General features: G+C 45.6%; 3 protein-coding genes across 4 annotated transcripts; 2 read left to right on the plus strand and 1 right to left on the minus strand.

Annotated features, from left to right (window-relative positions):
- Window positions 1-10686: 10686 nt before the first annotated feature.
- LOC123103954 (F-box protein At1g10780) lies at window positions 10687-12655 on the plus strand. Its single transcript, XM_044525658.1, has 3 exons — window positions 10687-11688; window positions 11812-12092; window positions 12185-12655. Exons 1-3 carry the CDS (start codon window positions 10908-10910, stop codon window positions 12419-12421), a joined length of 1299 nt encoding a protein of 432 aa, XP_044381593.1. The 5' UTR covers window positions 10687-10907; the 3' UTR covers window positions 12422-12655.
- A 2065-nt stretch (window positions 12656-14720) lies between these two features.
- LOC123107145 (alpha carbonic anhydrase 7) lies at window positions 14721-20008 on the minus strand. 2 transcript variants are annotated; one of them, XR_006451597.1, is made up of 8 exons: window positions 19723-20008; window positions 18913-19118; window positions 18682-18788; window positions 16549-16660; window positions 16296-16466; window positions 15511-15561; window positions 15199-15383; window positions 14721-14946 (listed from the first exon to the last, which is right to left on the minus strand). XR_006451597.1 is itself a non-coding variant. In XM_044529150.1 (7 exons), the coding sequence occupies exons 1-7, from the start codon at window positions 19910-19912 to the stop codon at window positions 15300-15302; spliced, it is 921 nt and encodes a 306-aa protein (XP_044385085.1). In that variant the 5' UTR covers window positions 19913-20008; the 3' UTR covers window positions 14721-15299. The 2 variants fall into 2 exon arrangements, 1 of the variants encoding a protein (XP_044385085.1); XM_044529150.1 differs by having other exon boundaries at window positions 14721-15383.
- Window positions 20009-24240: 4232 nt separating this feature from the next.
- LOC123107146 (mitochondrial phosphate carrier protein 3, mitochondrial) lies at window positions 24241-26491 on the plus strand. Its single transcript, XM_044529151.1, has 6 exons — window positions 24241-24688; window positions 25031-25392; window positions 25500-25543; window positions 25637-25851; window positions 25953-26077; window positions 26166-26491. Exons 1-6 carry the CDS (start codon window positions 24443-24445, stop codon window positions 26212-26214), a joined length of 1041 nt encoding a protein of 346 aa, XP_044385086.1. The 5' UTR covers window positions 24241-24442; the 3' UTR covers window positions 26215-26491.
- Window positions 26492-27363: the final 872 nt, after the last annotated feature.

The raw sequence follows: 27363 nt of genomic DNA on the forward strand, positions 1-27363 counted from the left end.
ACGTACTCTTACGTGAGACTGGTTCCACCGACTGACATGCACTAGTTGCATAAGGTGGCTAGCGGGTGTCTGTCTCTCCCACTTTAGTCGGATCGGATTCGATGAAAAGGGTCCTTATGAAGGGTAAATAGCAATTGGCATATCACGTTGTGGTTTTTGCGTAGGTAAGAAACGTTCTTGCTAGAAACCCATAGCAGCCACGTAAAACATGCAAACAACAATTAGAGGACGTCTAACTTGTTTTTGCAGGGTATGCTATGTGATGTGATATGGCCAAAGGATGTGATGAATGATATATGTGATGTATGAGATGATCATGTTCTTGTAATAGGAATCACGACTTGCATGTCGATGAGTATGACAACCGGCAGGAGCCATATGAGTTGTCTTTATTTATTATATGACCTGCGTGTCATTGAACAACACCATGTAATTACTTTACTTTATTGCTAACCGTTAGCTGTAGTAGTGAAGTAATAGTTGGCGAGACAACTTCATGAAGACACGATGATGGAGATCATGATGATGGAGATCATGGTGTCATGCCGGTGACAACGATGATCATGGAGCCCCGAAGATGGAGATCAAAGGGAGCAATATGATATTGGCCATATCATGTCACTATTTGATTGCATGTGATGTTTATCATGTTTATACATCTTATTTGCTTAGAACGACGGTAGTAAATAAGATGATCCCTCATTAAAATTTCAAGAAAGTGTTCCCCCTAACTGTGCACCGTTGTGAAAGTTCATCATTTCGAAGCACCACGTGATGATCGGGTGTATAGATTCTTACGTTCGAATACAACGGGTGTTGACGAGCCTAGCATGTACAGACATGGCCTCGAAACACATGCGAAACACTTAGGTTAACTTGACGAGCCTAGCATGTACAGACATGGCCTCGGAACACAAGAGACCGAAAGGTCGAGCATGAGTCGTATGGTAGATACGATCAACATGAAGATGTTCACCGATGTTGACTAGTCCGTCTCACGTGATGATCGGACACGGCCTAGTTGATTCGGATCATGTAATCACTTAGATGACTGGAGGGATGTCTATCTGAGTGGGAGTTCATAAGATGAACTTAATTATCCTGAACATAGTCAAAAGGTCTTCGCAAATTATGTCATAGCTCGCGCTTCAATTCTACTGTTTAGATATGTTCCTAGAGAAAAATTAGTTGAAAGTTGATAGTAGCATTTATGCAGACAGTAGAAGGCTTATGTCCTTAATGCACCGCTCAGTGTGCTGAACCTCGAACGTCGTCTGTGGATGTTGCGAACATCTGACATACACGTTTTGATGACTACATGATAGTTCAGTGTGTAATGCTAAATGGTTTAGAATTGAGGCACCAAAGATGTTTTTTGAAACATCGCAGAACATATGAGATGTTCCAAGGACTGAAATTGGGATTTCAGGCTCGTGCCCACGTCAAGAGGTATAAGACCTCCGACGTTTTTTCCTTAGCCTGCAAACTAAGGGAGAAAAGCTCAATTGTTGAGCTTGTGCTCAGATTGTCTGAGTACAACAATCGTTTGAATCAAGTGGGAGTTGATCTTCCAAATGAGATAGTGATGTTTCTCCGAAGTCATTACCACCAAGCTGCTAGAGCTTCGTGATGAACTATAATATATCAGGGACATATATGATGATCCTTGAGATATTCGCGATGTTTGACACCACAAAAGTAGAAATCAAGAAGGAGCATCAATTGTTGATGGTTGGTGAAACCACTAGTTTCAAGAAGGGTAGGGCAAGAAGGGATACTTCATGAAACGGCAATTCAGCTGCTGCTCTAGTGAACAAACCCAAGGTTGAACCCAAACCCGAGACTAAGTGCTTCTGTAATAAGGGGAACAGCCACTGGAGCAGAATTACCCTAGATACTTGGTAGATGAGAAGGCTGGCAAGGTCGATAGAAGTATATTGGATATACATTGTGTTGATGTGTACTTTACTAGTACTCCTAGTAGCACCAGGGTATTAGATACTGGTTCGGTTGCTAAGTGTTAGTAACTCGAAACAAAAGGCTACGGAATAAACGGAGACTAGCTAAAAGGTGAGATGACGATATGTGTTGGAAGTATTTCCAAGGTTGATCAAATATCGTACGCTCCCTCTACCATCGAGATTGGTATTAAAACCTAAATAATTGTTATTTGGTGTTTGCGTTGAGCATAGACATGATTGGATTACGTCTATCGCAATACGGTTATTCATTTAAGGAGAATAATGGTTACTCTGTTTATTTGAATAATACCTTCAATGGTCTTACACCTAAAATGAATGGTTTATTGAATCTCGATCGTAGTGATACACATGTTCATGCCAAAAGATATAAGATAGTAGGCACTGCCACTGGAGTTGTGTTGGTATAAAACGCATGAAGAAGCTCCATGTTGATGGATCTTTGGACTCACTCGTTTTTGAAAAGTTTGAGACATGCGAACCATGTCTATTGGTGTATATGCATGAAGAAACTCCATGCAAAGGGACCGTTTGGACTCACTTGATTTTGAATCACTTGAGACATGCAAATCATACCACATGGGCAAGATGACTGAAAGCCTCATTTTCAGTAAAATAGAACTAGAAAGCAACTTGTTGGAAGTAATACATTTTGATGTGTGCAGTCCAATGAGTGCTGAGGCGTGTAGTGGATATCGTTATGTTCTTACTTCACAGATGATTTGAGTAGATGTTGAGTATATTTACTTGATGAATCATGAGTCTGAATTATTGAAAGGTTCAAGTAATTTCAGAGTGAAGTTGAAAGATCGTCGTGACAAGAGGATAAAATATCTATGATATGATCATAGAGATGAATATCTGAATTACGAGTTTGGCACAAAATTAAGACATTGTGGAAATTGTTTCACAACTAATACATCCTGGAACACCATGGTATGATGGTGTGTCCGAACATCATAACTGCACCCTATTGGATATGATGCAAACCATGATGTCTCTTATCGAATTACCATGATAGTTTATGGGTTAGGCATTAGAGACAACCACATTCACTTTAAATAGGGCACCACGTAATTCCGATGAGATGACACCGTATGAACTATGGTTTAGAGAAACCTCAGCTGTCATTTCTTAATAGTTTGGGGCTGCGACGCTTATGTGAAAAAGTTTCAGGCTGATAAGCTCGAACCCAAAGCGGATAAATGCATCTTCATAGGACACCCAAAACAGTTGGGTATACCTCCTGTCTCAGATCCGAAAGCAATAAGGGATTGTTTTTACAATCGGGTCCTTTCTCGAGGAAAAGTTTCTCTCGAAAGAATTGAGTGGGAGGATGGTGGAGACTTGATGAGGTTATTGAACCTTCACTTCAACTAGTGTGTGGCAGGGCACAGGAAGTTGTTCCTGTGGCACCTACACCAATTGAAGTGGAAGCTTATGATAGTGATCATGAAACTTCAGATCAAGTCACTACCAAACCTCGTGGGATGACAAGGATGCGTACTACTTCAGAGTGGTACGTGATCCTATCTTGGAAGTCATGTTGCTAGACAACAATGAACCTACGAGCTATGGAGAAGCGATGGTGGGCCCGGATTCCGATAAATGGCTCAAGGCCATAAAATCTGAGATAGGATCCATGTATGAAAACAAAGTGTAGACTTTGGAAGAACTACTTGATGGTCGTAAGGCTGTTAGGTACATATGGATTTTAAAAGGAAGACGGACAATGATGGTAAGTATCACCATTAAGAAATCTCTACTTGTCGTTAAGATGTTTTCCGACAAGTTCAAGGAGTTGACTACGATGAGACTTTCTCACTCGTAGCGATGCTAAGAGTCTGTTGGAATTATATTAGCAATTACTGCATTATTTATGAAATCTTGCAGATAGGATGTCAAAACATTGTTTCCTCGATGATTTTCTTGAGGAAAGGTTGTATGTGATACAACCGGAAGGTTTTGTCAATCCTGAAAGATGCTAATAAGTATGCAAAGCTCCAGCAATCCTTCTAAGGACTGGAGTAAGCATCTCGGAGTTGGAATGTATGCTTTGATGAGATGATCAAAGATTTTGGGTGTATACAAAGTTTATGAGAAACTTGTATTTCCAAAGAAGTGAGTGGGAGCACTATAGAATTTCTGATGAGTACATGTTGTTGACATATTGTGGATCAGAAATGACGTAGAATTTCTGGAAAGCATATAGGGTTATTTGAAAAGTGTTTTTCAATGAAAGCCTGGATTAAGCTACTTGAACATTGAGCATCAAGATCTATAAGGATAGATCAAAACGCTTAATGGTACTTTCAAATGAGCACATACCTTGACATGATCTTGAAGGTGTTCAAGATGGATCAGTCAAAGAAGGAGTTCTTGCCTGAGTTGTAAGGTATGAAGTTAAGACTTAAAGCTCGACCACGGCAGAAGAAAGAGGAAGGACGAAGGTCGTCCCCTATGCTTTTGTCATAGGCTCTCTACAGTATGCTATGCTGTGTGCCGCACCTGAAGTGTGCCTTGCCATGAGTCAGTCAAGGGGTACAAGAGTGATCCAAGAATGGATCACAGGACAGCGGTCAAAGTTATCCTTAGTAACTAGTGGACTAAGGAATTTTCTCGATTATGGAGGTGGTAAAAGAGTTCGTCGTAAAGGGTTACGCTGATGCAAACTTTGACACTAATCCAGATTATTCTGAGTAGTAAACTGGATTTGTATAGTAGAACAGTAATTTGGAATAGTTCCAAATAGAACATGGTAGCTGCATCTAGGAGATGACATAGAGATTTGTAAAGCACACACGGATCTGAAAGATTCAGACCCATTGACTATAACATCTCTCACAAGCATAACATGATCAAACCCAGAACTCATCGAGTGTTAATCACATGGTAATGTGAACTAGATTATTGACTCTAGTAAACTCTTTGGGTGTTAGTCACATGGGGATGTGACCTTGAGTGTTAATCACATATCGATGTGAACTGGATTATTGACTCTAGTGCAAGTGGGAGACTGTTGGAAATATGCCCTAGAGGCAATAATAAATTGATTATTATTATATTTCCTTGTTCATGATAATCGTTTATTATCCATGCTAGAATTGTATTGATAGGAAACTCAGATACATATGTGGATACATAGACAACACCATGTCCCTAGTAAGCCTCTAGTTGACTAGCTCGTTGATCAATAGATGGTTACGGTTTCCTAACCATGGACATTGGATGTCATTGATAACGGGATCACATCATTAGGAGAATGATGTGATGGACAAGATCCAATCCTAAGCCTAGCACAAGGTCATGTAGTTCGTATGCTAAAGCTTTTTTAATGTCAAGTATCATTTCCTTAGACCATGAGATTGTGCAACTCCCGGATACTGTAGGAGTGCTTTGGGTGTGCCAAACGTCACAACGTAACTGGGTGGCTATAAAGGTACACTACAGGTATCTCCGAAAGTGTCTGTTGGGTTGGCACGAATCGAGACTGGGATTTGTCACTCTGTGTGACGGAGAGGTATCTCTGGGCCCACTCGGTAGGACATCATCATAATGTGCACAGTGTGATCAAGGAGTTGATCACGGGATGATGTGTTACGAAACGAGTAAAGAGACTTGCCGGTAACGAGATTGAACAAGGTATCGGAATACCGACGATCGAATCTCGGGCAAGTATCGTACCGATAGACAAAGGGAATTGTATACGGGATTGATTAAGTCCTCGACATCGTGGTTCATCCGATGAGATCATCGTGGAACATGTGGGAGCCAACATGGGTATCCAGATCCCGCTGTTGGTTATTGACCAGAGAGTCATCTCGGTCATGTCTGCATGTCTCCCGAACCCGTAGGGTCTACACACTTAAGGTTCGGTGACGCTAGGGTTATAGAGATATTAGTATGTGGTAACCCAAAAGTTGTTCGGAGTCCCGGATGAGATCCCGGACGTCACGAGGAGTTCCGGAATGGTCCGGAGGTAAAGAATTATATATAGGAAGTGCTATTTCGGCCATCGGGACAAGTTTCGGGGTCACCGGTATTGTACCGGGACCATCGGAAGGGTCCCGGGGGTCCACCGGGTGGGGCCACCTGCCCCGGGGGGGCACATGGGCTGTAGGGGGTGCGCCTTGGCCTGTATGGACCAAGGGCACCAGCCCCAAGAGGCCCATGTGCCAAGAGATAAGGGAAAGAAAGAGTCCTAAAGGGGGAAGGCACCTCCGAGGTGCCTTGGGGGGGGGGAGGGACTCCTCCCTGGCCGCACCCTTCCTTGGAGGAAGGGCCAAGGCTGCGCCTCCCTCTCCCTTGGCCCTATATATAGTGGGGGGAAGGGAGGGCAACCATACCCAAGCCCTGGCGCCTCCCTCTCCCTCCCATGACACATCTCCCTCCTCCCACAGCGCTTAGCGAAGCCCTGTTGGAATCCCGCTACTTCCACCACGCCGTCGTGCTGCTGGATCTCCATCAACCTCTCCTCCCCCCTTGCTGGATCAAGAAGGAGGAGACGTCGCTGCTCCGTACATGTGTTGAACGCGGAGGTGCCGTCCGTTCGGCGCTAGGATCATCGGTGATTTGGATCACGACGAGTACGACTCCATCAACCCTGTTCTCTTGAACGCTTCCGCGCGCGATCTACAAGGGTATGTAGATCCACTCCTCCCTCGTTGCTAGATGACTCCATAGATTGATCTTGGTGACACGTAGGAAATTTTTTGAATTATTGCTACATTACCCAACACGGGACGCGCCTGGGCCCCCTAGCGCACCCCTGGTGTCTTTTGCCCTACTCCTTCACCTTTTGATCCTTCCATGAAGCTTTGGGGGTCTCTTTTGTTCCAAAAAAATCATCAAAAAGTTTCAGCTCATTTGGAGAACTTTTATTTCTGCACAAAAAACAACACCACGGCATTTCTACTGAAAACAGCGTCATTACGGGTTAGTTCCATGAAAATCATACCAAAACCATATAAAATTGTTGTAAACATGGCATGAATACTTCATAAATTATAGATATGTTGGAGACGTATCAACAGACATCAAAACTCTCGTCGCCGCCAATCCCATCCTAGCAGCGCCAGGCGTATGTGAGCCGATTATATTATACATCTCGACCACAAATCAGGTGGTTAGTGTAGTACTCATGGTCGAACAAGACGTGGAGGGTCACAAGTTCCAGGTCCAGAAGCCCATCTATTACATCTCCGAAGTCCTAACCCTGTGTAAGACATGCTACCCTCACTACTAAAAAATAGCCTACTCCGTCTTCACGGCCTCACAAAAACTTCGGCACTACTTTCAAGAGTGCTTGGTGACTGTGGCATCCGACGTCCCATTAAGTGACATTATTAACAACAGGGATGCAACGGGACGTGTAGCCAAATTAGCCACATGTCGACCACGCTGAGCTATTAAATCTTAGGTGTTGGCCGACTTTGTAGCCGTATGGACGGAAGTTGAACTCCCTCGAGAGTACGACACCTATTCGCATTGGACCATGTACTTCAATGGATGCTGGCACTCAGCCTGGATGGAGAAATTGGACGAAAATCACATCCTGTACGCAGCCAAGGAGGCGTACATGAGCTACAAGATGTACAGGCGGATCATTGACATGAGGAACTGCCTCTATCTTCCTCAAAACAGCAAGGGATCCATCCAGAAGTAGAGCAATGGCAAGCGTCACAACAAGAAGTAGATGATTTGATGATCGTTTCTCCTAGTTTATTATGCATGTAATTGTTTACTTTGGTGTGTGCAAGTGTTATGTTTGTAGTCACTTATGTAACTGGATGTTTAATTTGGTTATGCAATCATGTTTTTATAAGTATATATGTTGTTGTTTTGTAGACATAGCATAGATGTTGTGCTGACAGAGCAGATCACATCGCACACGGACTAAACTACGGAACCCGTCAGTGATGATTTCATCTATCGTTGACAATTATATAGCAATAAGTGTTTGCCCATAACACACACGACTTATTAGCAGGAATCGTCTATGTTATTATCGGTCCCACACAATTCTGATTACTGACCTATTTTTCTGGTATTACACACATCTTGTTCAGCTAAACCGTTTGTGTTTATTTTGGCTTATCGCAAATAGTTCATCCAAGTGACGTGTATGCCATCTATCACACACACCTTCATCTGGCTAACCGTTTATATTGTTTTGGTTTATCGCAAATAGTTCATCCGAGTGACCTATATGTCGTCTATCGCACAAACCTTGGTCTGGCTGACCGTTTCTATTGTTTTGGCTCATCACGAACATATCATATGGATCAACTGTATGCCACGATTCGCACATGCAACTCTAATATGAATCATGCTTGATGGATTAGCCATCGCACACAGTTTGTTTTATTGGTGATAGTTTTATTACCATAACGTTTGTGATTCGTGCATCGCACACGTTTGGTCGATTGGTCTCCTATGGATGTGTCGCGTTCGGACCTTCCTGCAGTACTGACATCTGACGCGTCTCACAGGTGCCATTGCCACTTTACCTCACCCTCCTCCTTATTTGTCGTCCTCTCACACGGTCACACCACTTTCCACTTCCACATGCCATAGTTTTTTTGCCACTTGTGACATAGGGTTGATACTCTATTTGATCAAGCCTTTTCTTTGAGTCCAAGGCACTCTGGTGTTGAACATCGTGCTACCGGCTGACTTTTGAGCTAAGATGGCCATCCAACCCCTCTTCATCCTCTCGTCTCCCATGTAAATGCAAAGGGAGCAGATTTATCCTAGGTAACAAATTAATGTATGCCAATATTGCATTGATATATATACGGTTGCATCCATGTTGTGTAGTATATGTGAAGTTTGTTATCACTTCAACGAAAGCAACACAACATGGCCTCGCTGGTCTAATGCAACAACAACAATGCAAATTGTATTCCTTAATGGAGGCATCATATTCATGACTACACTCCTTTACCACCCACCGACACATATTTGCCATTGCTTGTGGATAATCTCTTGGTAGCACTTGGCATAGAGACCATGTATTTGTGGTTGGCAACCTACCATCACATGCAATTTCCTTTTTCTTTTTAGGGGTGCATAGCATGTGTAATAACGTGGCTATACACACCCTTAGTTGGCGCAAAATTGGAGGTAATGAGTGTTTCACTTTATAAGAAAAACCTTTGTAGAAAGCAACATGGGAAACAAGTTTGTGTGTATCACTTTTTGGGTGCGTTTTAGAGTGACGATGCCATGCCCTCGAGGTGTACCGGCCGGAGGTAGGAGTTGGCCTGTTGGCCACTGGTGGCCCAGACCCACGACACACACTGGAGCGCATCATCAAACTTGACGTACAAGAAAAGACATCTAGAAGACCCAGTGCAATCCCGTAGGATTAAGCTAAATCATAACCTACATGGATACCTATAAACCCTAGCCTCACCCCTCCTATATAAGGCAAGAAAAGAGGCATCCGAGCGGGCTCTCTTCGACCTTTTCCATAGCTACCTGATCCTATCGATCTCACCATTGCACGCCAAACCCTAGTTCTCATATGGGGCTATATCCATATTATACATCAAAGCAGGCGTAGGTATTAACGCGATCGTGAGGGCCCAAACTTTGGTAAAAGCTTTGCTCGTGTGAATCTCATTTGGGCATCCAACTACATGCAACGCCCCATCATGAATACCGCCGGGCTTATACCACAACACGATGTTACAATTCAAAAGGCTTGCGGCGGTAGTGAATGCCATTGCGTTTGAAAAAAATAAATAACAGAAATGGTATGACATCAAAGATAGATGTCTGACATTAAAGATAGTCATAGTGCATAAAAAGTTATGATTCTTTTGAGTATATAGTTACAACATAATTGTAAGGTTTCATAAAACCCTATTCGATCCCACCCTAACCGAAATATGTGTTTCTGTCCATTTTTCTTTCTTTCTTTCTAGTGTTTCACATGCATGAATAACTATTAAACTTTTGTCCATGAGATAATGCGCACACAATCGTCGAGGAGGCACAACTAGTTGCGCAGATTGTTAATACAACACATTGATTCGACATCCTAACATCCAGTGCATGATCCACCGACATGACACCGTATTCTTACGAGAATCATAAATTCACAATACCAACACATGACAAAACATCATAAAAAACACATAGAAGATATACTAAAACAACATATACACTTTTCTCATCCATCCTTATTCATATCCGCTTTGTCGTACGATCTCCTTTATCACTTCCCCTTTTCGTCTTTCTGGCATGGTTGCCCTCTCTCTTCTTTCCCGTCCTCCGACTTCCACACGTCACAGATCTGCCGCCACTGGTGACATCAAGTTGGGACTAGTTGATTAGGCATTTTTTTTGAGTCCAAGACACGCCGGAGTTGAACATCTGGCTATCAAGTCGCCGTTGAGGTTAGCCGCTCATCAACCCCTTCTTCATCCTCTCGGCTCCCAAGAATTCCTTTTGAGGGGATATTCAATTTTTCTTTTGAGAGAGAATTCGACGTTTTATTTTAGGAAAGCATTCCACGTTTTCTTTAGAACGAGCCACGTTTGAGAAGGCATTCGGTAGTTTTCTTTCTTTCTTCTGAGCATTAGGCATTCGGTAGCCAGTTTTCCACAGAAGAATGCAGCCGGTTCAGGCCCATGGCCCAGCCTCAAGAATGACCTAAAATTTCTGCACGCCGCCGCCGCCGCGTCGCGCCGCTACCCCCAAAACAGCGAAGGAAACCCTTTGCCCCATTTCAAACTCGCGAAACCTCCCGAATCCGAGCACCAAACTTGAAAATTTTCGCCTCACAACGGGCGGGCTCCCGACGCAGCCTCCCACTTTCCACCCGGTTTAAATTTCAAACCCCCCTTCATTCCCCACAAGCAGACGCAGCCCCCCACACTCGCCTGCTGATCTGACCGTCTGTCCGATCCGCCGCCGTCCATGGCGATGGAGTGCGACGACTGGGGCGACGGCGGCGGCGACATGAACGCCGTCCCGGACGGCGTGGTGCAGCACATCCTGTCGATGCTCAGCAACGTCCGCGACGTGGCGGCGTGCGCCTGCGTCTGCCGCCGCTGGCGCGACTGCGTCCCCTACCTCCCGGCGCTCTTCTTCCCGCGGAACGCCTTCGACGCCGCCGCCGTGGGCGGGGGCGCCGCGGACGAGGCCATCGGCCGGATGGTGGCCGCCGTCTCGCGGCTCAGGGAGCTGGTCATCTACTGCCCCTTCTCCATGGCCCGCCTTCCCGCCTGGCTCGCCATGCGGAGCGCCTCGCTCCGGGTGGTCGAGCTGCGGATGGACGCGGCCGCCGACAAGGAGGCGGCGGGCGGCGGCCACCTGGACTGCGTCGCCCTGGCGACGGGCCTGGAGGAGCTGAGGCTCTGGGGGGTGCTGATGACCAACGCGCCGGCGTGGGGCCGGCTGCAGCACCTCCGCGTGCTGGAGATCGTGGGCGCGCCGCTGCGCGATACCGCGATCACGGAGACCGTCGCCGCGTGCCCCAACCTCACCGACCTGTCGCTGCTTGGCTGCGACTGCTCTGGCGATGTATCCATCCAGCTCGCTATGCTCCAGCGGTGCCGGCTCGACTTCCTCGGCGGCGGCAACTGCTCGCTCTTGCTCTCCGCGCCCCGCCTCGAGTCACTCGAGGCCCAGGGCTTCACCTGGATCAGCCTGCGGGGCGGCCACAACCTCCGCCGCCTATCGATCGCCAAGAGCACAGGTGCGCAGCATACCTTGAAATCGATTTCGATTTCGAATCATCTGCCGCATCGTCATAACTTTGCAAGATTGTGTTGTTCGGATGCAATAAATTGTGTCGTGAATTGTGATGAAAACGATGCAGGGAGGGTGTATAAGGTGGACACCGGGAGGCTCCCAGATCTGGAATACCTCTCGCTGCGCGGTGTCCAGTGGAGCTGGGCCGCCGTCAGCTCGGTGTTGCAGTGTGCGAGCGAGGTGAAGCACCTTGTGATGAAGATTGAATTCTGCGGTGATTTTGATGTGCTCCAGCCGTTCCCGGAGATCGATTTGGTCGATTTCTTCAACGGCCATCCCAAGCTCACCAAGTTTGAGATCCATGGTGCGATGTTTGCTGCTCTGTGCCAGAAAAACAGCCTGAAAAACGTGAGTGGCACGCCGCCTTTATTGCTGTATCGTATACTAATATTAGCATGACTTGTGTGACCATGGTTAATTCCTGTGATTTCTCAATGCAGTTGGATTCAAGATTCTGCATCCCTTGCTTGGAAGAGCTTTTGATCACCGTGCGCTCGCCTCTCAATGCCGAACAGAAGTTGAGCACTCTTGAATCGCTTGTGAAGTACAGTGTCAGGCTGCAGTCGATGGTCATCCGAATCTCACAGATGAAGAATTGCCATGGTGCTGCTGATGATTTCTTTGAGGAGATATGTAAGTTCAAGTACATCAACTACAGGAAAGTGCGGATTGAATAAAAGGAGACCCTGTGTGTTTTATTCTTCAGTCAATTTGATTGAGGACTTCATTTTTTTACTGCATTCCCTGATTTTGATTGTTGTCATTACTGGAGGATGCATGTGTAGCCCTCTTGAATAACTTTGGAGTTGTGGTGTTTAGTCGATTGATATTCATCTAGTCGTTGGTTTGATGACTAGAACTTGTTGAAACAATTTTGATTAAATAATTGAGGACTTCATTTTTCCTCGTCATATACCCTGCTTTGAATTATCCACATTGTTGATGGAGGATGCCTTTTAGCAATTTTGAGTAATTACTAAGTTATGTTGTTTACATCATGTTCATCTGGTTGATAGTGTGGTGACTACACCCTCCTGATAAGACTATTTTGATTTGGTTCATGTACTTGGAAGCTCCTTAAACATTTCTATCCTTATTGAACAATTTTGTGCATGGAAACTCTTATACATGAACATCAATGCGTGTATTAACTTGATTCTTTTTATTTTTCACTATTTATTTATTTACCGATTTAGATCCATTGAGATGACTTTTACATTCCATTGCTGTTTATTTTGGAACAATTTAGATACTCGTGAATTTAGTACGTTTCTGTTATCTGTGGTCTGCTATGAGTATATGCTTATCGCTAGGGAAATCTCTACGGAATACCAAAAGAGTAATGTGTACTCCCTTTGTTACGAAATACTTGAAGTTTTAGATTTGTTCCTAACTCAAACAATTTTAAGTTTGACCACGTATATACTACCTCCGTCCCAAAATAAGTGTCTTAACCTTAGTACAACCTTAGTACAAAGTTGAGACACTTATTTTGGGATGAAGGGAGTAGAAAAAATATTCTACTCCCTCCGTTCCTAAATATTTGTCTTTCTAGAGATTTCAACAAGTGACTACATACGAAGCAAAATGAGTGAATTTACACTCTAAAATATGTCTATATACATCCGTATGTGGTAGTCCATTTGAAACTCTAAAAAGACAAATATTTAGGAACGGAGGGAGTAACATCTAAAACATCAAATTAGTCTTGATAGTTTCATCATAAATATATTTTCATACTATATATGGTTATTATTGTAGATGTTGATATATTTTTCTATAGACTTGGTCAAAGTTAAAGTTGCTTGACTTGGGACAAACCTAGAACTTCAAATATTTTGAGACGGGGGAGTATATTCTACCCAGGCATCACTCCAATTAAGTAACAATAGCCCTGTGCTTGTTTTTGTTTCTGTCAATTATTGGTAGTAATCACTTGGATACCACCAAAAAGATGTGAATTCAGTTTTGATTTTGAATTATGCAACAATGTTAAAACATCAAATCTTCTGGATTAGAATTGCACTCCAATTTAGGATATGAATAGTTTTGTGCTTGGTTTTGCAAAAGAAAATAAAATATATTGTAGGTGGTAATCGGTGGCCACCACCAAATATATGTAGATTTAGTTTTGATTTTAAATTCCACAAATGGTTTAAAATTCACATACTGAATGTTAATCTCCCAAATTATAACTGTACTCTAATTTAGGAAACAAAATAGCTCTATGCTTGTTTTTGTTATATTTTGTCAATTATTGGCGGTAACCGTTTGAATACTGTTAAAAAAGATGTGAATTTAGTTTTGGTCTTGAATTCTGTAGCCAAATTAAAGTAGTCACATATTGAATGTTGAGTCTCATGGATTCCAACTGTAGTCCAGTTTAGGAAACAGAATGGCTGTCTGTTTGGTTTTATTTATTAATTATTGGAGGTAACCTCCCCGCAAAAAAAATAATTATTGGAGGTAACCGCCCTGATACCAGCAAAAAGATGTGAATTCAGTTTCGATCTTGAATTAGGTAACTAAATTAAACTAGTCAAATGTCGGATGTTAAATCTTTGGGTTCCAGTTATACTCCAGTTTAGGAAACAAAATGGCTTTGTTATGATCCTTTTTTGCGTTTGTTTTTTGTGCCAACTGCTTGTTTAGTGGGGTTGGCGGTAACTACTGGAGGGCCGCCAAAAAGTTGTTAATTTAATTTTTATTTTTAATTTCGTAACTGGATTAAACCAGTCACACGTTGAACCTTTTTTTTTGTGGGGGTCACATATTAAATGTTGAATTCCTTAGATTCCAACTATATTTTGGATATCTCTGTTCAACATATAAAATCTTCATAAAAACATCCCCTACAGACCTGATGAGCCCTTCACTCAGTCCAACATATAAAATGTTCATCAAAAACGTCCCCTCCCGACCAGGTGAGCCCTTCATTCAGTCCAACAGAGAAATGCTCACATAAATGATGATACATTTTCATGAAAAATTTGTACTAGCAATAATTGGTTTACACCTGCACACAAATAATACAAGGTGCAATATTGAAAGTTTTTCTCTCCGTAGCAATATGGCCCATGTTAACAAAATTTTGCATCTCAATTCCCCTATCACCTTTGCACCATAGCAGCAAAGAGATGAAGAAAATCCATGATATCCACCATTGGGTCCGCTGTTTCGCCGTCCACAGCTGCAGCTTTAACTATGATGCAAATTTTACTGCAAAAAAATATATATCAGCAGATGAAAGAACTGACCCATCGGCTTGTAGGTGTATTACTTTGCACCAGTTATCCCGAATTTCTACCGTAAAAGGAAAATATTTTGAAATTGTTCCTTTTGTGAGTATTTCGCACTACCTCCGTAACTAAATATAAGACGTTTTTGAACTGCAAACGCGCCTTATATTTAGTTATAGAGGGTGTATGTGCTTATAGTTAAGCTCGGCTCAAACCTCGGAGCTGAATCGGAGGGCAAACGGAGCCACAGCTCCACGGCCCCGGAGAGCATTACCCCTACTTAAGCTTTCTTCTCTTTCTTGGCACCCTTTGCTGGTCAATCTTTTGCTTCTTCGCCTTCAAAGTAGCGAACAACTCGACCATTCATTTTCTGAGCCGGCCGGTCATTTGGCTCAGGTTCCTGCGTCAAAAAGGGAAATGATCATGGATTCACCAATGCAAATGATCATTCCAAGAGTGAAGTCAGATGAACCATGGTTCCTGTTCACTCGCGCATGCTCGCTAGCTTCGCAATCAAATTAACGTACCTCGCTCACCGACTCCATCATCTTGATATGCTCCTTTGATACGTGTTTTACCTGGCAGATAAATCAACAGTCGGTAAACAAAACACACAGCTTTTAAAAACTTGTGGTATGGTTGCTCTCCTCTGCTGGTCAGGTCCTTTGTGCATGTGCTGCCTGAGAGTGTGGGGGGTGAGATGCTTGGGAGTATGATGTTGGGTTTGCTGGTGACATTCTTGGCTATGTCTGAGAGTGCGCCTGTTGGTGCTTGTTTTGCTTTACTTTGGGTCATGTAGTAGTGATAGCTCAACGAGCGCAGTGCGGTGGCGCCGTTGGGCGCCGTGGTGGCGTCGACGAATGGACGGACTGGCAATGACGATGCAGATCTCTCTGCTGAAGATGGATCAGTGGTTCGATGATGATGGCGGCTTCTAAAACGTGTGCATATGGTGTACGCTTTAGGTCTGTTGCATCAGTTTTAGTTCCGATACGTTATGTGAATGGATCGACGACGACACCGATTTTAGATATGGGGAGTAAGAGCACTCAACATTATCGAGTTTTGTAGGTGTGAGTGATGGCTTTGGATGGCTTCCTGTATGCCTTTATTAGACATTTGTTGAATAATAAATAAAGATGGCTGCAGAGGCCGGGGTTTTTAACCTACTTTATAAAAAAAAGTAGTGATAGCTAAACTGGTGCTTGTAGCTCGTATTATTGGCTTCCCTTCGTGAAAATCGGAAGGGAAAAACCCTTCTTTTCTTCAACAAATAAATAAATAAACAAAACGCACAGAGTAGTGTGCATACCTTGCTGAGGATGTTCCAAAGAACCCCTTCGGTGCAAGGCGGCGTGGTGAGGGAGCCGTCGTATCTGTAGTAGCCCGAGGCCTTGTCGATCCAGACGGACGGATCAACGGGCTCCTTCACGTCCTCGTCCTCGTTGTCCTTGCCGGCGAGCCTCTTGAAATATGGCGCCAGCTGCATGAACATATACGCATATATTATGTCAGCAAACTAAAGCTCACACCGTGAATTTTTGCATGAGGAGGCACGTACGTACATCAGTCAGCGTCTTGTCGGGGTCGCCGGCCTCTTTGGTGGAGTAGAGCACGGAGATGACGGCGCGCGCCTTGCTGGAGTCCTCGTGGACCATGTGCAACTCCATGTCGAACCTATCCTGACACCGCTAGCCAGTAAGAGCATCTACAGCCGGACATTACTAATTTGACCCCTCAAATGCCCACGGACACGCCCGGACAGTGACCGGACGTGTCCGTTTTGATTCCGCCGAGCACACTGCGTGCGGAGCTCATAGAGCACGTAGGAGGCCAGCGGCTGCGGTGGCTAGCAGCTACAGCTAGCACGCTAGCACGGCTATGGGAGCACGGCGGCCAGCTCAAGCACGCCAGAACGCATAGCTGGGTGAGCACGCGACCGCGGTGTTGCTAGCACAACGGACATGCCGTGCTCCGACCTGGGCACGCGCGAGCTCATTCCCGGGCGCGCACGAACTCCGGCCTGGGCGCGTGAGAGCTTCGGCTTGGCCGCGGTACGCAAGAGCTCCGTCCTCGGCGAGTGCGAGCTCCGCCTTGGCGTGCCAGAGCTCCCTCGGCCGCGGCGCGCGCGAGCTCCGGCCTGGGCACGCGAGAGCTCCATCCCCGGTGTGCGCGAGCTCCGTCTCTAGCGCGATGCAAGCTACGACGGGGCGCGGGCGAGCTCCGGTGGCCTTCCTCCCTGATGCGGACGAGTCCCGGTGGCCTACCTCCCCGCAGCGAGGCGCCTGCAGGTGGGCCCGCAGCTGACGTGGGTAGCCTCATATTGCTCCATATTTCAGACGAGTTTGAGATACGCCGGTCAGTTCGAACGTTTAGCGAGGAAGTGAGGAGTCCGGTTGTATCATTTTTTTTAGAGTGAATTCTGGTTTTTACCCCCTATTTTGAAAATTTTGACAGCATTTACCCCATCTAACGTGAATTCATCCGTTTTATCCTATTTAGCGAAATTGTTGCCACAATTTACCCTGTTTAATTTTTTTGTGTGTGTTATCATCAGCGGATCCCAATTATCTGGTCCAGCTAGCACGTCAGATTGACGGTTTTCTCCTTGCTGAACGTGTCCTTGTAGCTTCTCCCGACCGGTCCGGCCTGATATGAGCTCACCAGATCAGGTCGCTCATGTCCAATGCACAACGCTCGAGTTGGGCCGCACCATGTTGGCCTCCATTATTCACTGCACACATCACTCGTATTAATTCCTTCCAATCACACACACAATCCTGCCCCAAACCACTGCCTCCTTTGCTAGGATGGGGCAGGATGACGTAGCCGACGAACGGCAGGCAATGGGTGGCAGCCGGTATATGACATGTCTTCTCCACTCCCATATGCATGACCGCATTCCCAGTTTCTCACCCTTGGTAGTTAGGTTTGAAGAAGTATTCTGATGAGATGACTGAACTTGATTAGCATGACATGTTACCATTGAATAAATTACAGGAGAAATTGTTAATGATATAATCTGAAATCATGTATGTTTTTCTTCAGTACTACCATATATAACCTTAAGTATGGATGATTCTGTGGATCAGATTAAAGTGATGTAAATATATGCATGACTTTGTGGATCAGATTAAAGTGGTGTAAATATACTGATATAATATGAAATCATGTATTTTCGAGCGAGCCTGGCGGGAGCGTGCAGCGGAAGCTTGGACGGGCGATGCATCAATTGGGGGTGAGCAACACAAGCTAGAAGCGACTGGAGGCGAGTGGCTGACTCGAGCGCTGTGTGTTGGACACGACATGAGCGGCCTTCATCGGGCCGGGCCGGTCAGGAGAAGCTGCGTGGCCCGGTTCAGCGGTGAGAAAAATAGCCAGGAAAAACTACTGATGTGGCATGCCAGCTGGACCAGACAATTGTGACACACAAATCAGAACGCTCACAAAATTTTAAACGGGGTAAATTATGGCAACAATTTTGCTAAATGGGGTAAAACGGATGAAAACTCGCTAAATGGAGTAATTAGTGTTAAAAATGTCAAAATAGGGGGTAAAAGCCGGAATTCACTCTTTTTTTTTATGGGGCATTTGACCGGACGGACGTTTCCAACATTTAGAAGGGAAATGTGAAGTCCGTCTGTAGATGCTCTATGACGAACGATCGATGGTGTGCTCGCTGTGGCATGGATGCTCACCTGGTGCCATTGACGGTGTGCTCCGAGGGTACGTGCCAGTGCACCTGCTGGAGCACGTAATCCTTCTTCTTGATCGTCAGCTTGCCATTCCCACCTTTCCATTGCAGCTACAAGACAACGACCACACATTCATTTTTTCATTACACACGTTAAGAAGTAAAGATTTATCTCCGACAACAAGTATATGTAGTATATTGGTAAGAAATGTATGGTTCTTGGAGAAGGAATTACGATGAAGTCGTGCCCGCGGTTTTTCAGTGTGCAGGCGCTTGAGTTGTAGGTCTGCTCCAGAGGGCCCATGTCCTTGTCGATCTTCACTTTGCAGATGTCGATCGGGGACTGCTTCTTGCCGTCGCCACAGGCAGCCCAGGCCTTATTCAGCTTGGCCCATTGGTCAGGCCCAGTTGGGTCTTTCTCCTCGTAGTTGAACAGAGCGTCTGTGCCAGCCAAATTAAACATGGGCGTTACTGATTTCGAACCACTTTATCCAGAGAAGAAGTCACACGCAAATTGCAGGTGAGTAAAAAACAAACGATAACATGCTTAAAATTTAAAATAGGCTTTGAATTTTTTTCAGATCTAACATGTTTTTTGAACGAACAATTAAGAAACCGGAAGAACATGTAGAATTTCATATTGGAAACAGTAACCGAGACAGTAACCCGTGTGCACAGGTTACACTACCACGACCTCCGCTCATGAACTGCTAAAACATTTTATATTTAGAAACGAAGGGAGTAGTTTGCAATGCATGCACTTAGATGGATTTTATTTACTCAAAATCAAACACCAAAGGGATACAAACACAATGGTCGCACATGCGGCCTCTGCATAGTTATGCATACAATCAACACCAACACACATCCATAAGCATGTTGGCATGCACTTAATAGAAGCTACAGTGGGCCGGTCCAGGCGCTGGCGCAAAGCAAAGATCACAAGGATGGCCCAAGTGAAAGCAGGACGGCGGCTGGAACGTGTCTCCGGCGAGCCGTCTCCGTTGATTGGTCAATTTTAAACTTTACCGGTGCATTCACTTACGAGAAGCTACCGCCTGAGCAGGCCCAGACGCAGGCGCATGGGCAGGTGCCGACGCCGGTCCAGACGCATCCCCTGGCGTTCGCGCCCGCGCCGGTTTAGATTCCACACATGAGAAGGCGAAGATCACAAGGATGGCCGAAGCGAAGGCAAGGCCGGCGGCTCCAGCATGTCTCCGGCGAGCCGTCTCCATTGATCGGTCAATGGCAGACAATCGACCGCGAGCTTGAACCCATCCATTGGAATATGATCAAGAGAGAATTGGAGAAAGCAGCAACAGCTGAGCCCGCGCGAGAGGGAGGCCTTCAAAGTAGGACGCGGGTAACTAGCGGACCTCACGTATCTTTAGACTTTAGCATGGTCCGGTCCGGTGTTACTGCGACCTGTATGTACATCGGACGATGTATAAGCATCGGACCGGGCAACCGCTACGTATAAATGATGTCATCGGGGCGTAGAATTAATATAGTGTGGTGTGGGTGTTGATGAGATGTCGTAGCAGGCCTACCACATGAATGATCACCATGCATGCGCGATCGAACCACGCCACGCACACACGTCATGCTATTTTTTTAGGGTAAAAAAATCCCAAAAAAAGTTTCAAGGGCTAAAAAAAAGATTTAAAAGCATATCCCTCTCTTTATTTACGATTCAACCATCTTTACATCACTTAATAAGAGAGGGATGAGCTCGTTAGGAGGCTCAACAAAGAAACTATTACGAGCCCTTAGCCAAATTTGCTAATTCATGAGCAACAAAATTAGCCTCCCTGGGACAGTACACAAACGAGGTATAACGGGAAGCTGCAAGCAATATGGTAGCAGTCATCAAAGATTGCAGCCGCTGAACCTACAAATTGCCCTCCTTCATTCATCGTATTGATAACCTCAAGATTGTCTGAATTGACAATAACCTTATTTGCAACCGATTGTTTGTGCTTGGCAAAGACCATATTGCAATGCAGTAGCTTTAGCGGATAGCACATTGTAACATATATCAATTTGTCAGTTCCTTGCATTTTTTATAAATTTGCCCCTATTATCTCGAATAATTGCATCAGCTAACCCCTTAAGAAGGTCCTGATCAAAGGAAGCGTTCACATTGAGCTTCACATGTCCATTAGGAGGTAGCATCCATCCTCCCGATTTCGTCAACTTTTGGCTGCGTTGCGGAAGTGTAGTTTGATGTGAACCCAAATCATCGCTATTATAGAGTATAGAGACGGTCGGTATGCCTTTCAGCACAAACTCCATGCACACCATCGACAAGACTAGTTTTGGGGTCACCCACAAAAGTGTCATCGTCATCACATCTTCTCGAGCAAGCCACTCCAACTTCATCACAACCAACCACTAAAGTAGTGATTTGCACAACAGCCATACAAAATGCGCGTGGGTCTATGCCAAAAAACAAGCTACTCGTGTTGACGACTAGGCAACTCCAAGTTCGATGATCCATGCTATTCAAGGCTCGCACGACAGAGGTTCACTGCAACTAGACCATCGATCACTATCATCGTCACCACCAGGACCACACAACAACTTCGACTCCATAGCAATAGAAGAAAAGCACGAAGACCCGACAAACATGCCAAGAAATCGAGTACCAATACCTCATCGCGACCCAAATACCGAGTTCAGCATCATTGCCACAACAACCACAACGACAAACCTTCTGCACCGGCTGTTTAGCGCCCACCTACTGCATGCCATGTAACTCCAAGAAAAGTATGGGAGGGATCAAAGATCTTCAAAATGGCACATCAAAGGACAAACCAGGGTTAAAAACAATGCCGCTGCCTGGCCCTACACCATGATCTTAGCTTTCGCCACAAGAACAAGAGTCGGGGTTGTGGATCGAAGAACCATAACCAACCGACAAGAGCCAAGCAAAACCTTCACCCAGAGCATCACCACCACCCAACATCCCCAGACAAACGACTTAAGGGACGAGCCACCAGTCTCCAATCGTAGCTGACCACGAGCATCAGGGGTGGACTCAATCCCAAAAATGAAATGGGGGCCCAAGCTGAGTGGGGCCTAGGCTCCACTCAGCCCTACGTTGGTTTGCCCCTGATGAGCACTACAAACTTTGCGTCCCCGCTGCCCGTATACCCTCGAACCCATGCATCTCTCGTACGACAACAACACCACACTACATAGGAGCCACCTCCTGCCTCGCCTTTAGCAACTGTCGGAGGGCCAAATCTAGCTGAACCCGCCCAGAGTTGAATCGTCGTCAGGGGCAATAGCGCCTATTCGTAGCTCTTAATATGATAGTTAATACTTCCTTCGTTCCGAATTACTTGTCGCAGGTATGGATGTATCTAGATGTGTTTTAGTTCTAAATACATCCATTTCTGTGACAAGTAATTTGGAACGGAGGGAGTAGTTAATACGCGCTCCACTTTATTGTGGCTCTTAACATTTTTTCCTTTGGTACACTTATTTTTCTTAAAAAATGGATTAACCAGGACTAGCCCTTGGTAGCATTTTTTTATATATCTATCTATCCACTAAGACATTAAGCTCCCTAGATTTGAAGCCTCCTGGTGCGTCGAGTACTGTGGGGGTAGCTGGGCCCCATCTCTAAGGGTGTTGTTGGTTGATGTCCTTTTTGTTTATTATTATTACTTTCTTCTCTTCTTTATCTTATAATTTTCCTTTTTCACATTTTAAAATTCACTTAAAGTTTATTAACATTGCCTAAGTCCATGAGCTTTTTAAAACAATTGAAATTTATTTCAGATTTGCGAATATTTATTGAAATCCGTGAAAATTCATTAAATAACCTAATATTTCTTTTTAAAAAATCATGTTTCTTTTGGTTATGAACATTTGTAAACATCCAAGATTTCTATCCAAGACACTAAGCTCCCTAGATTTGAAGCCTCCCGGTGCGTCGAGTACTGTGGGGGTAGCTGGGCCCCATCGCTAAGGGTGTCGTTGGTTGAGGTCCTTTTTGTTTATTATTATTACTTTTTTTTTAATTTTCCTTTTTCACATTTTAAAATTCACTTAAAGTTTATTAACATTTTTTAAGTCCATGAGCTTTTTCAAACAATTGAAATTCATTTCAGATTTGTGTATATTTATTGAAATCCATGAATATTCATTAAATAACCTAATATTTCTTTAAAAAATTCATGTTTCTTTTGGTTATGAACATTTTTAAACATCTAAGATTTCTACCAAGACACCAAGCTCCCTAGATTTGAAGCCTCCTGATGCGTCGAGTAATGTGGGGTTAGCTGGGCCCCATCGCTAAGGGTGTCATTGGTTGATGTCCTTTTTGTTTATCATTATTACTTTCTTCTCTTCTTTATTTTTTAATTTTACTTTTTCACATTTTAAAATTCACTTAAAGTTTATTAACATTGTTTAAGTCCATGAGCTTTTTAAAACAATTGAAATTTTATTTCAGATTTGCGAATATTTATTGAAATCCATGAATATTCATTAAATAACCTAATATTTCTTGAAAAAAAATCATGTTTCTTTTGGTTATGAACATTTTTAAGCATCCAAGATTTAAAAAAAATCATGAACATATTGTGATTTAATAAACATTTTCATAAAAAACAGCCAGGTTTTCGTAAGATAGCAGTCGAGCGAGCCAAAAAAATGGCTAAGCAAGCGATTGAAGCAGGGAGCCGAACTGAGCAAGCAAGAGGTTTGTTGGTTGGCCCATGTGAATGTTATAGAAACAATTGATGGTTTTAACATGGAATAGGCTCACACACCAATCACTAGCTGACACTAAGGCCGCAATGTGTATTGAACACCACAACCACAAAGCCGAACAACTATATTCTCTTTTTTTTGCGGTTAACAACTACATTCTCTTCTCAGAACAATTAACGTCTCTAGCGGCACCCAACACGATGTGCAAACGCAAAAAAAACACCACGCGAACATAATTAAAACCTAACAAACGAAGAAAAAATCAAAACAAAATAATTGATCATAATAACCTGCTATAGGAAAAAGACTTAATCTCATGAGTAAACGACACGACGAAGTGCATGTATTTAGTATATACTCCCTCCGTTCCAAAATAGATGACTCAACTTGTACTAGTAGGAGTAAGAAACAACATGAGCAGCGTGCACTCCCGCACAACTGACCAACGAAGCATCGCCCTGTTCTCTGTTACGCTTCTCCGTGCCATAGAACTTTTGGCGCAAATTGACGGCATATGGCATAAATTTCACGTGATGGAAGCACCCAAAAATTTAAGGTGTTGGATGGTCAAAACACCTGAACCTGAACCTTCCCTGCAGCATGCAGGCATCGGAGAAAAGTTTACAACGAAACGAAAGAAGCTGCATGGTCAAAACACGCACGCTCGTGTAACATTCTATAGCTCTAGAGAGCTTTGATTTGGCATGTCGGCGAGTAAAATTAAGCAGGGACCAATCTCTCCCCTGCAGCGGATCAAAGAACCCACTGATGAAACGCAGTTCCGCACGCCTCTCCCGTTCCGGTTCCACCACCTTGCTTCCCAAGCCGCCGAACGGTCAAAAGATGCGTGAGCACGACGGGCAACCCACTCGCGCGCGCGCTTCTCCGTATAAAATGGCGGTCGACCACGGCCAGCCCAGCTATCCTCTCGCTCCAAGCGGCCGGGAAAGCACGGAGAGCTAGCACCAGCAGCAACTTGCCGGCGAAAAAGCAAGCAAACTGATCGTGACACTTTCAGTAGCCGGCGGGGGAATCCTTCGATGGCGTCGCGGCAGTCGCTCCTCCCGAGCTTCCTCTACGCGGCGTCCAGCGGCGCCGGCATGCCGGGCGGGAGGGCCGCGCAAGAGCCGCCCGTCGTCGCCAGGGCGCCGAGCGAGCCGCCGTTCGGGAAGATCGAGATGTTCTCGCCGGCGTACTACGCGGCCTGCGGCTTCGGCGGCGCCGCCGCGTGCGGCCTCACGCACGCTGCCGTGACGCCGCTCGATGTCATCAAGTGCAACATCCAGGTACGCAAAGAATCGCACTCTTCTGTTTGAGAATCTCCCCTTAATCTTAATTTGCTTCTTGGGTCGATCACGGGAGGACTTTTCTTCCGCTGGACCTAAATTATTGGGGTGTCGCGGTCGAAGCCGGCTGCCACGAAAGCTGGGACCTGAGCCTGATTGTGAGGACTGAGCGCATCATCCGTGACGTGGCTGGAATGAAATTTGACGGGAGTGCAAACTAACAAGAGGAAAATAAAATCAATTAGCCGAGCAGACAGTTCAGACCACGCCTGACCAGACTTCTGTGCGGCGGCCATTATTTCGATTTCAGATACTGATACAGCAGCGAAAACATGATCGCAGATCGACCCGGCCAAGTACAAGAGCATCTCCTCGTCGTTCAGCATCGTGCTCAAGGAGCAGGGCGTCCGCGGCTTCTTCCGGGGCTGGGCGCCCACGTTCCTGGGGTATAGCGCGCAGGGCGCGTTCAAGTACGGCCTGTACGAGGTGTTCAAGAAGGAGTACACCGACATGGCCGGCCCGGAGTACGCCGCCAAGTACAAGACCCTCATCTACCTCGCCGGCTCGGCCACCGCCGAGGTCGTCGCCGACGTCGCGCTCTGCCCCATGGAGGCCGTCAAGGTGCGGGTGCAGACGCAGCCCGGCTACGCCAGGGGCCTGCGCGACGGCTTCCCCAAGATCGTCAGGGCCGAAGGCTATGCAGGGTATGTCAGCTCAGCTCAGCTCGGCGTATCTTCCTTCGTAATGCATATGATTTGCATTGATCGAACGGGGGCGCTAGCTAAACTGGTGTTCTGCTTGTGAACTGCAGGCTGTTCAGAGGAATGGTTCCTCTTTGGGGGCGACAGATTCCTTGTAAGTACTACTCCTATATGCTTTCTTCTGTTCGAATTGTTTGAACTGTAAAAAATACGTAGGTTGACTGGATTTTCTGAACCTCGGTTGCAGACACCATGATGAAGTTCGCAACCTACGAGAACATCGTGGAGATGGCGTACAAGCACCTCATCCCCACCCCGAAGGAGCAGTGCAGCAAGCCTCTTCAGCTCGGGGTGAGCTTCGGGAGCGGCTACATCGCCGGAGTCTTCTGCGCCGCCATCTCGCACCCCGCCGACAACCTGGTCTCCTTCCTCAACAATGCCAAGGGCGCCACCGTCGGAGACGTACGTACCATAGCCCTGCAGCATCTGAACTGAACTGAAATCCGTTTGCTCTTTTGCCAAAATGTGTGTGCTTATTACTGTTGCTCTGCTGATTTCTTCAGGCTGTCAAGAACCTCGGCCTCTGGGGACTCTTCACGCGCGGCCTTCCGCTCCGCATCGTCATGATCGGCACACTGACCGGCACCCAGTGGGTGATCTATGATTCCTTCAAAGTCATGGCTGGACTGTGAGTATTTTACCTACATTTTTATGGTTTGTGATTTTCATTGGTGGTATCTTTTGGGAGAATTCTGAAACAATGTCTTATTTTGCAGGCCAACAACCGGTGGAACTCCTGCTGTTGCCCCAAGGGAAGAAGCGTGAGCAGTGAAAGCCTTTCCGGAACTTCAAGAGAAAAATATGTTTTATTATTGACATCGCATAATCAGTAGTGGATTGATGTTTGTAACAGTTTTCCTCGGCACTGTGCCACCATTTACCGATTGATGAAATTTGTCATTAGATTGGTCATTAAGGTTCCAAACAATAGTTACTTAGCGAGAAGAGTGGTTCACAGTCACACTCGATGGAACCATTCAAAGTTTGTACCCATCAAAACAGTCTTTCGTCCCGCTTTATAATAAAATAATCATCATGTCCATACGGCAAGTTTAAGGCAAGCCAGTACAAAATAAGCCTGCTGGGGCAACTAAACATGCATTAAGAATAAAAACGTCAGGAGATGACCCCCGCGTAGGCTCAAGTAGGCAAGTCAATATTTCAAAACATCGGGACGGCTCAACTCCCTCAAACCGGCTTTCCCTTCGACCGGCTCCACCCGCTGGAGGTCGGCAGGGCGTAGCGCCTCGGCCGGGCCGGCTTGCAACAACCAGCAGCCAGTGGGGTCAACGCCTGTCAAATTCAACCGTACCAGGCTACCAGCAATAGGAACGAGATGTCTCCAACATCGTGGAGAGCGTGGCTACAATGTCGCCGATACTGTTGACCGTGACGGCCTACATCAGAGCGGCCCGACATTGTAGAAGCATCTTGCCACCCACCCCGTGACGCCACAGTCTACGTGCCAGAATACCAAGCAGCAGGCGGGCCCCAGCAGCCGGCAGGCCTGGCGACCAACAGGACCCCGCAGCCCGCAGGCCCCACTGGAGGCCAGGGATGCTGACAACGGGGGACCACCCCTCTTTCTCAGGCATTTTGTAACCTGGGAGGCCCGAGTATAAGACCTCCCGGGAGCCCCCCTAGCAGGGGGTCGGCTCATTCATTAAACTACACACATTTACTCGAGGGAGAGAGCAGAGCTAGAGCTCTCTTCTTCCTTCTCCGATACAGCTCTAGGAGCAATCATGTACACCTTGTGTTCATCATGGTGATTCTTGCAGGAGTAGGGGTGATACCTCTACGCGAGGGCCCTGAACCTGGGTACGTCTCTGTGTCCATCAGTGCTCGTGTCTAATCCCGCATCCGAATGTCGTCGACGCTCAAGATATCCCATGGCATCTGCCATGCAAATAC

This window comes from Triticum aestivum, chromosome 5A, assembly GCF_018294505.1.
Source record: "Triticum aestivum cultivar Chinese Spring chromosome 5A, IWGSC CS RefSeq v2.1, whole genome shotgun sequence".
Taxonomy (NCBI): domain Eukaryota; kingdom Viridiplantae; phylum Streptophyta; class Magnoliopsida; order Poales; family Poaceae; genus Triticum; species Triticum aestivum.

Excerpts from the sequence above, each read along its gene's own strand:
- LOC123103954 (XM_044525658.1), top strand. The coding sequence starts at position 10,908 with ATGGCGATGGAGTGCGACGACTGGGGCGACGGCGGCGGCGACATGAAC. Across the intron at positions 11,689-11,811 it reads ATCGATCGCCAAGAGCACAG|GGAGGGTGTATAAGGTGGAC; the intron begins GTGCGCAGCATA and ends AAAACGATGCAG. Across the intron at positions 12,093-12,184 it reads AGAAAAACAGCCTGAAAAAC|TTGGATTCAAGATTCTGCAT; the intron begins GTGAGTGGCACG and ends TTCTCAATGCAG.
- LOC123107145 (XM_044529150.1), bottom strand. The coding sequence starts at position 19,912 with ATGGAGACGGCTCGCCGGAGACATGCTGGAGCCGCCGGCCTTGCCTTC. Across the intron at positions 18,789-18,912 it reads ACCGCGGGCACGACTTCATC|CTGCAATGGAAAGGTGGGAA; the intron begins GTAATTCCTTCT and ends GTTGTCTTGTAG. Across the intron at positions 16,467-16,548 it reads CCGACAAGACGCTGACTGAT|CTGGCGCCATATTTCAAGAG; the intron begins GTACGTACGTGC and ends ATGTTCATGCAG.
- LOC123107146 (XM_044529151.1), top strand. The coding sequence starts at position 24,443 with ATGGCGTCGCGGCAGTCGCTCCTCCCGAGCTTCCTCTACGCGGCGTCC. Across the intron at positions 24,689-25,030 it reads TCATCAAGTGCAACATCCAG|ATCGACCCGGCCAAGTACAA; the intron begins GTACGCAAAGAA and ends ACATGATCGCAG. Across the intron at positions 26,078-26,165 it reads TTCAAAGTCATGGCTGGACT|GCCAACAACCGGTGGAACTC; the intron begins GTGAGTATTTTA and ends CTTATTTTGCAG.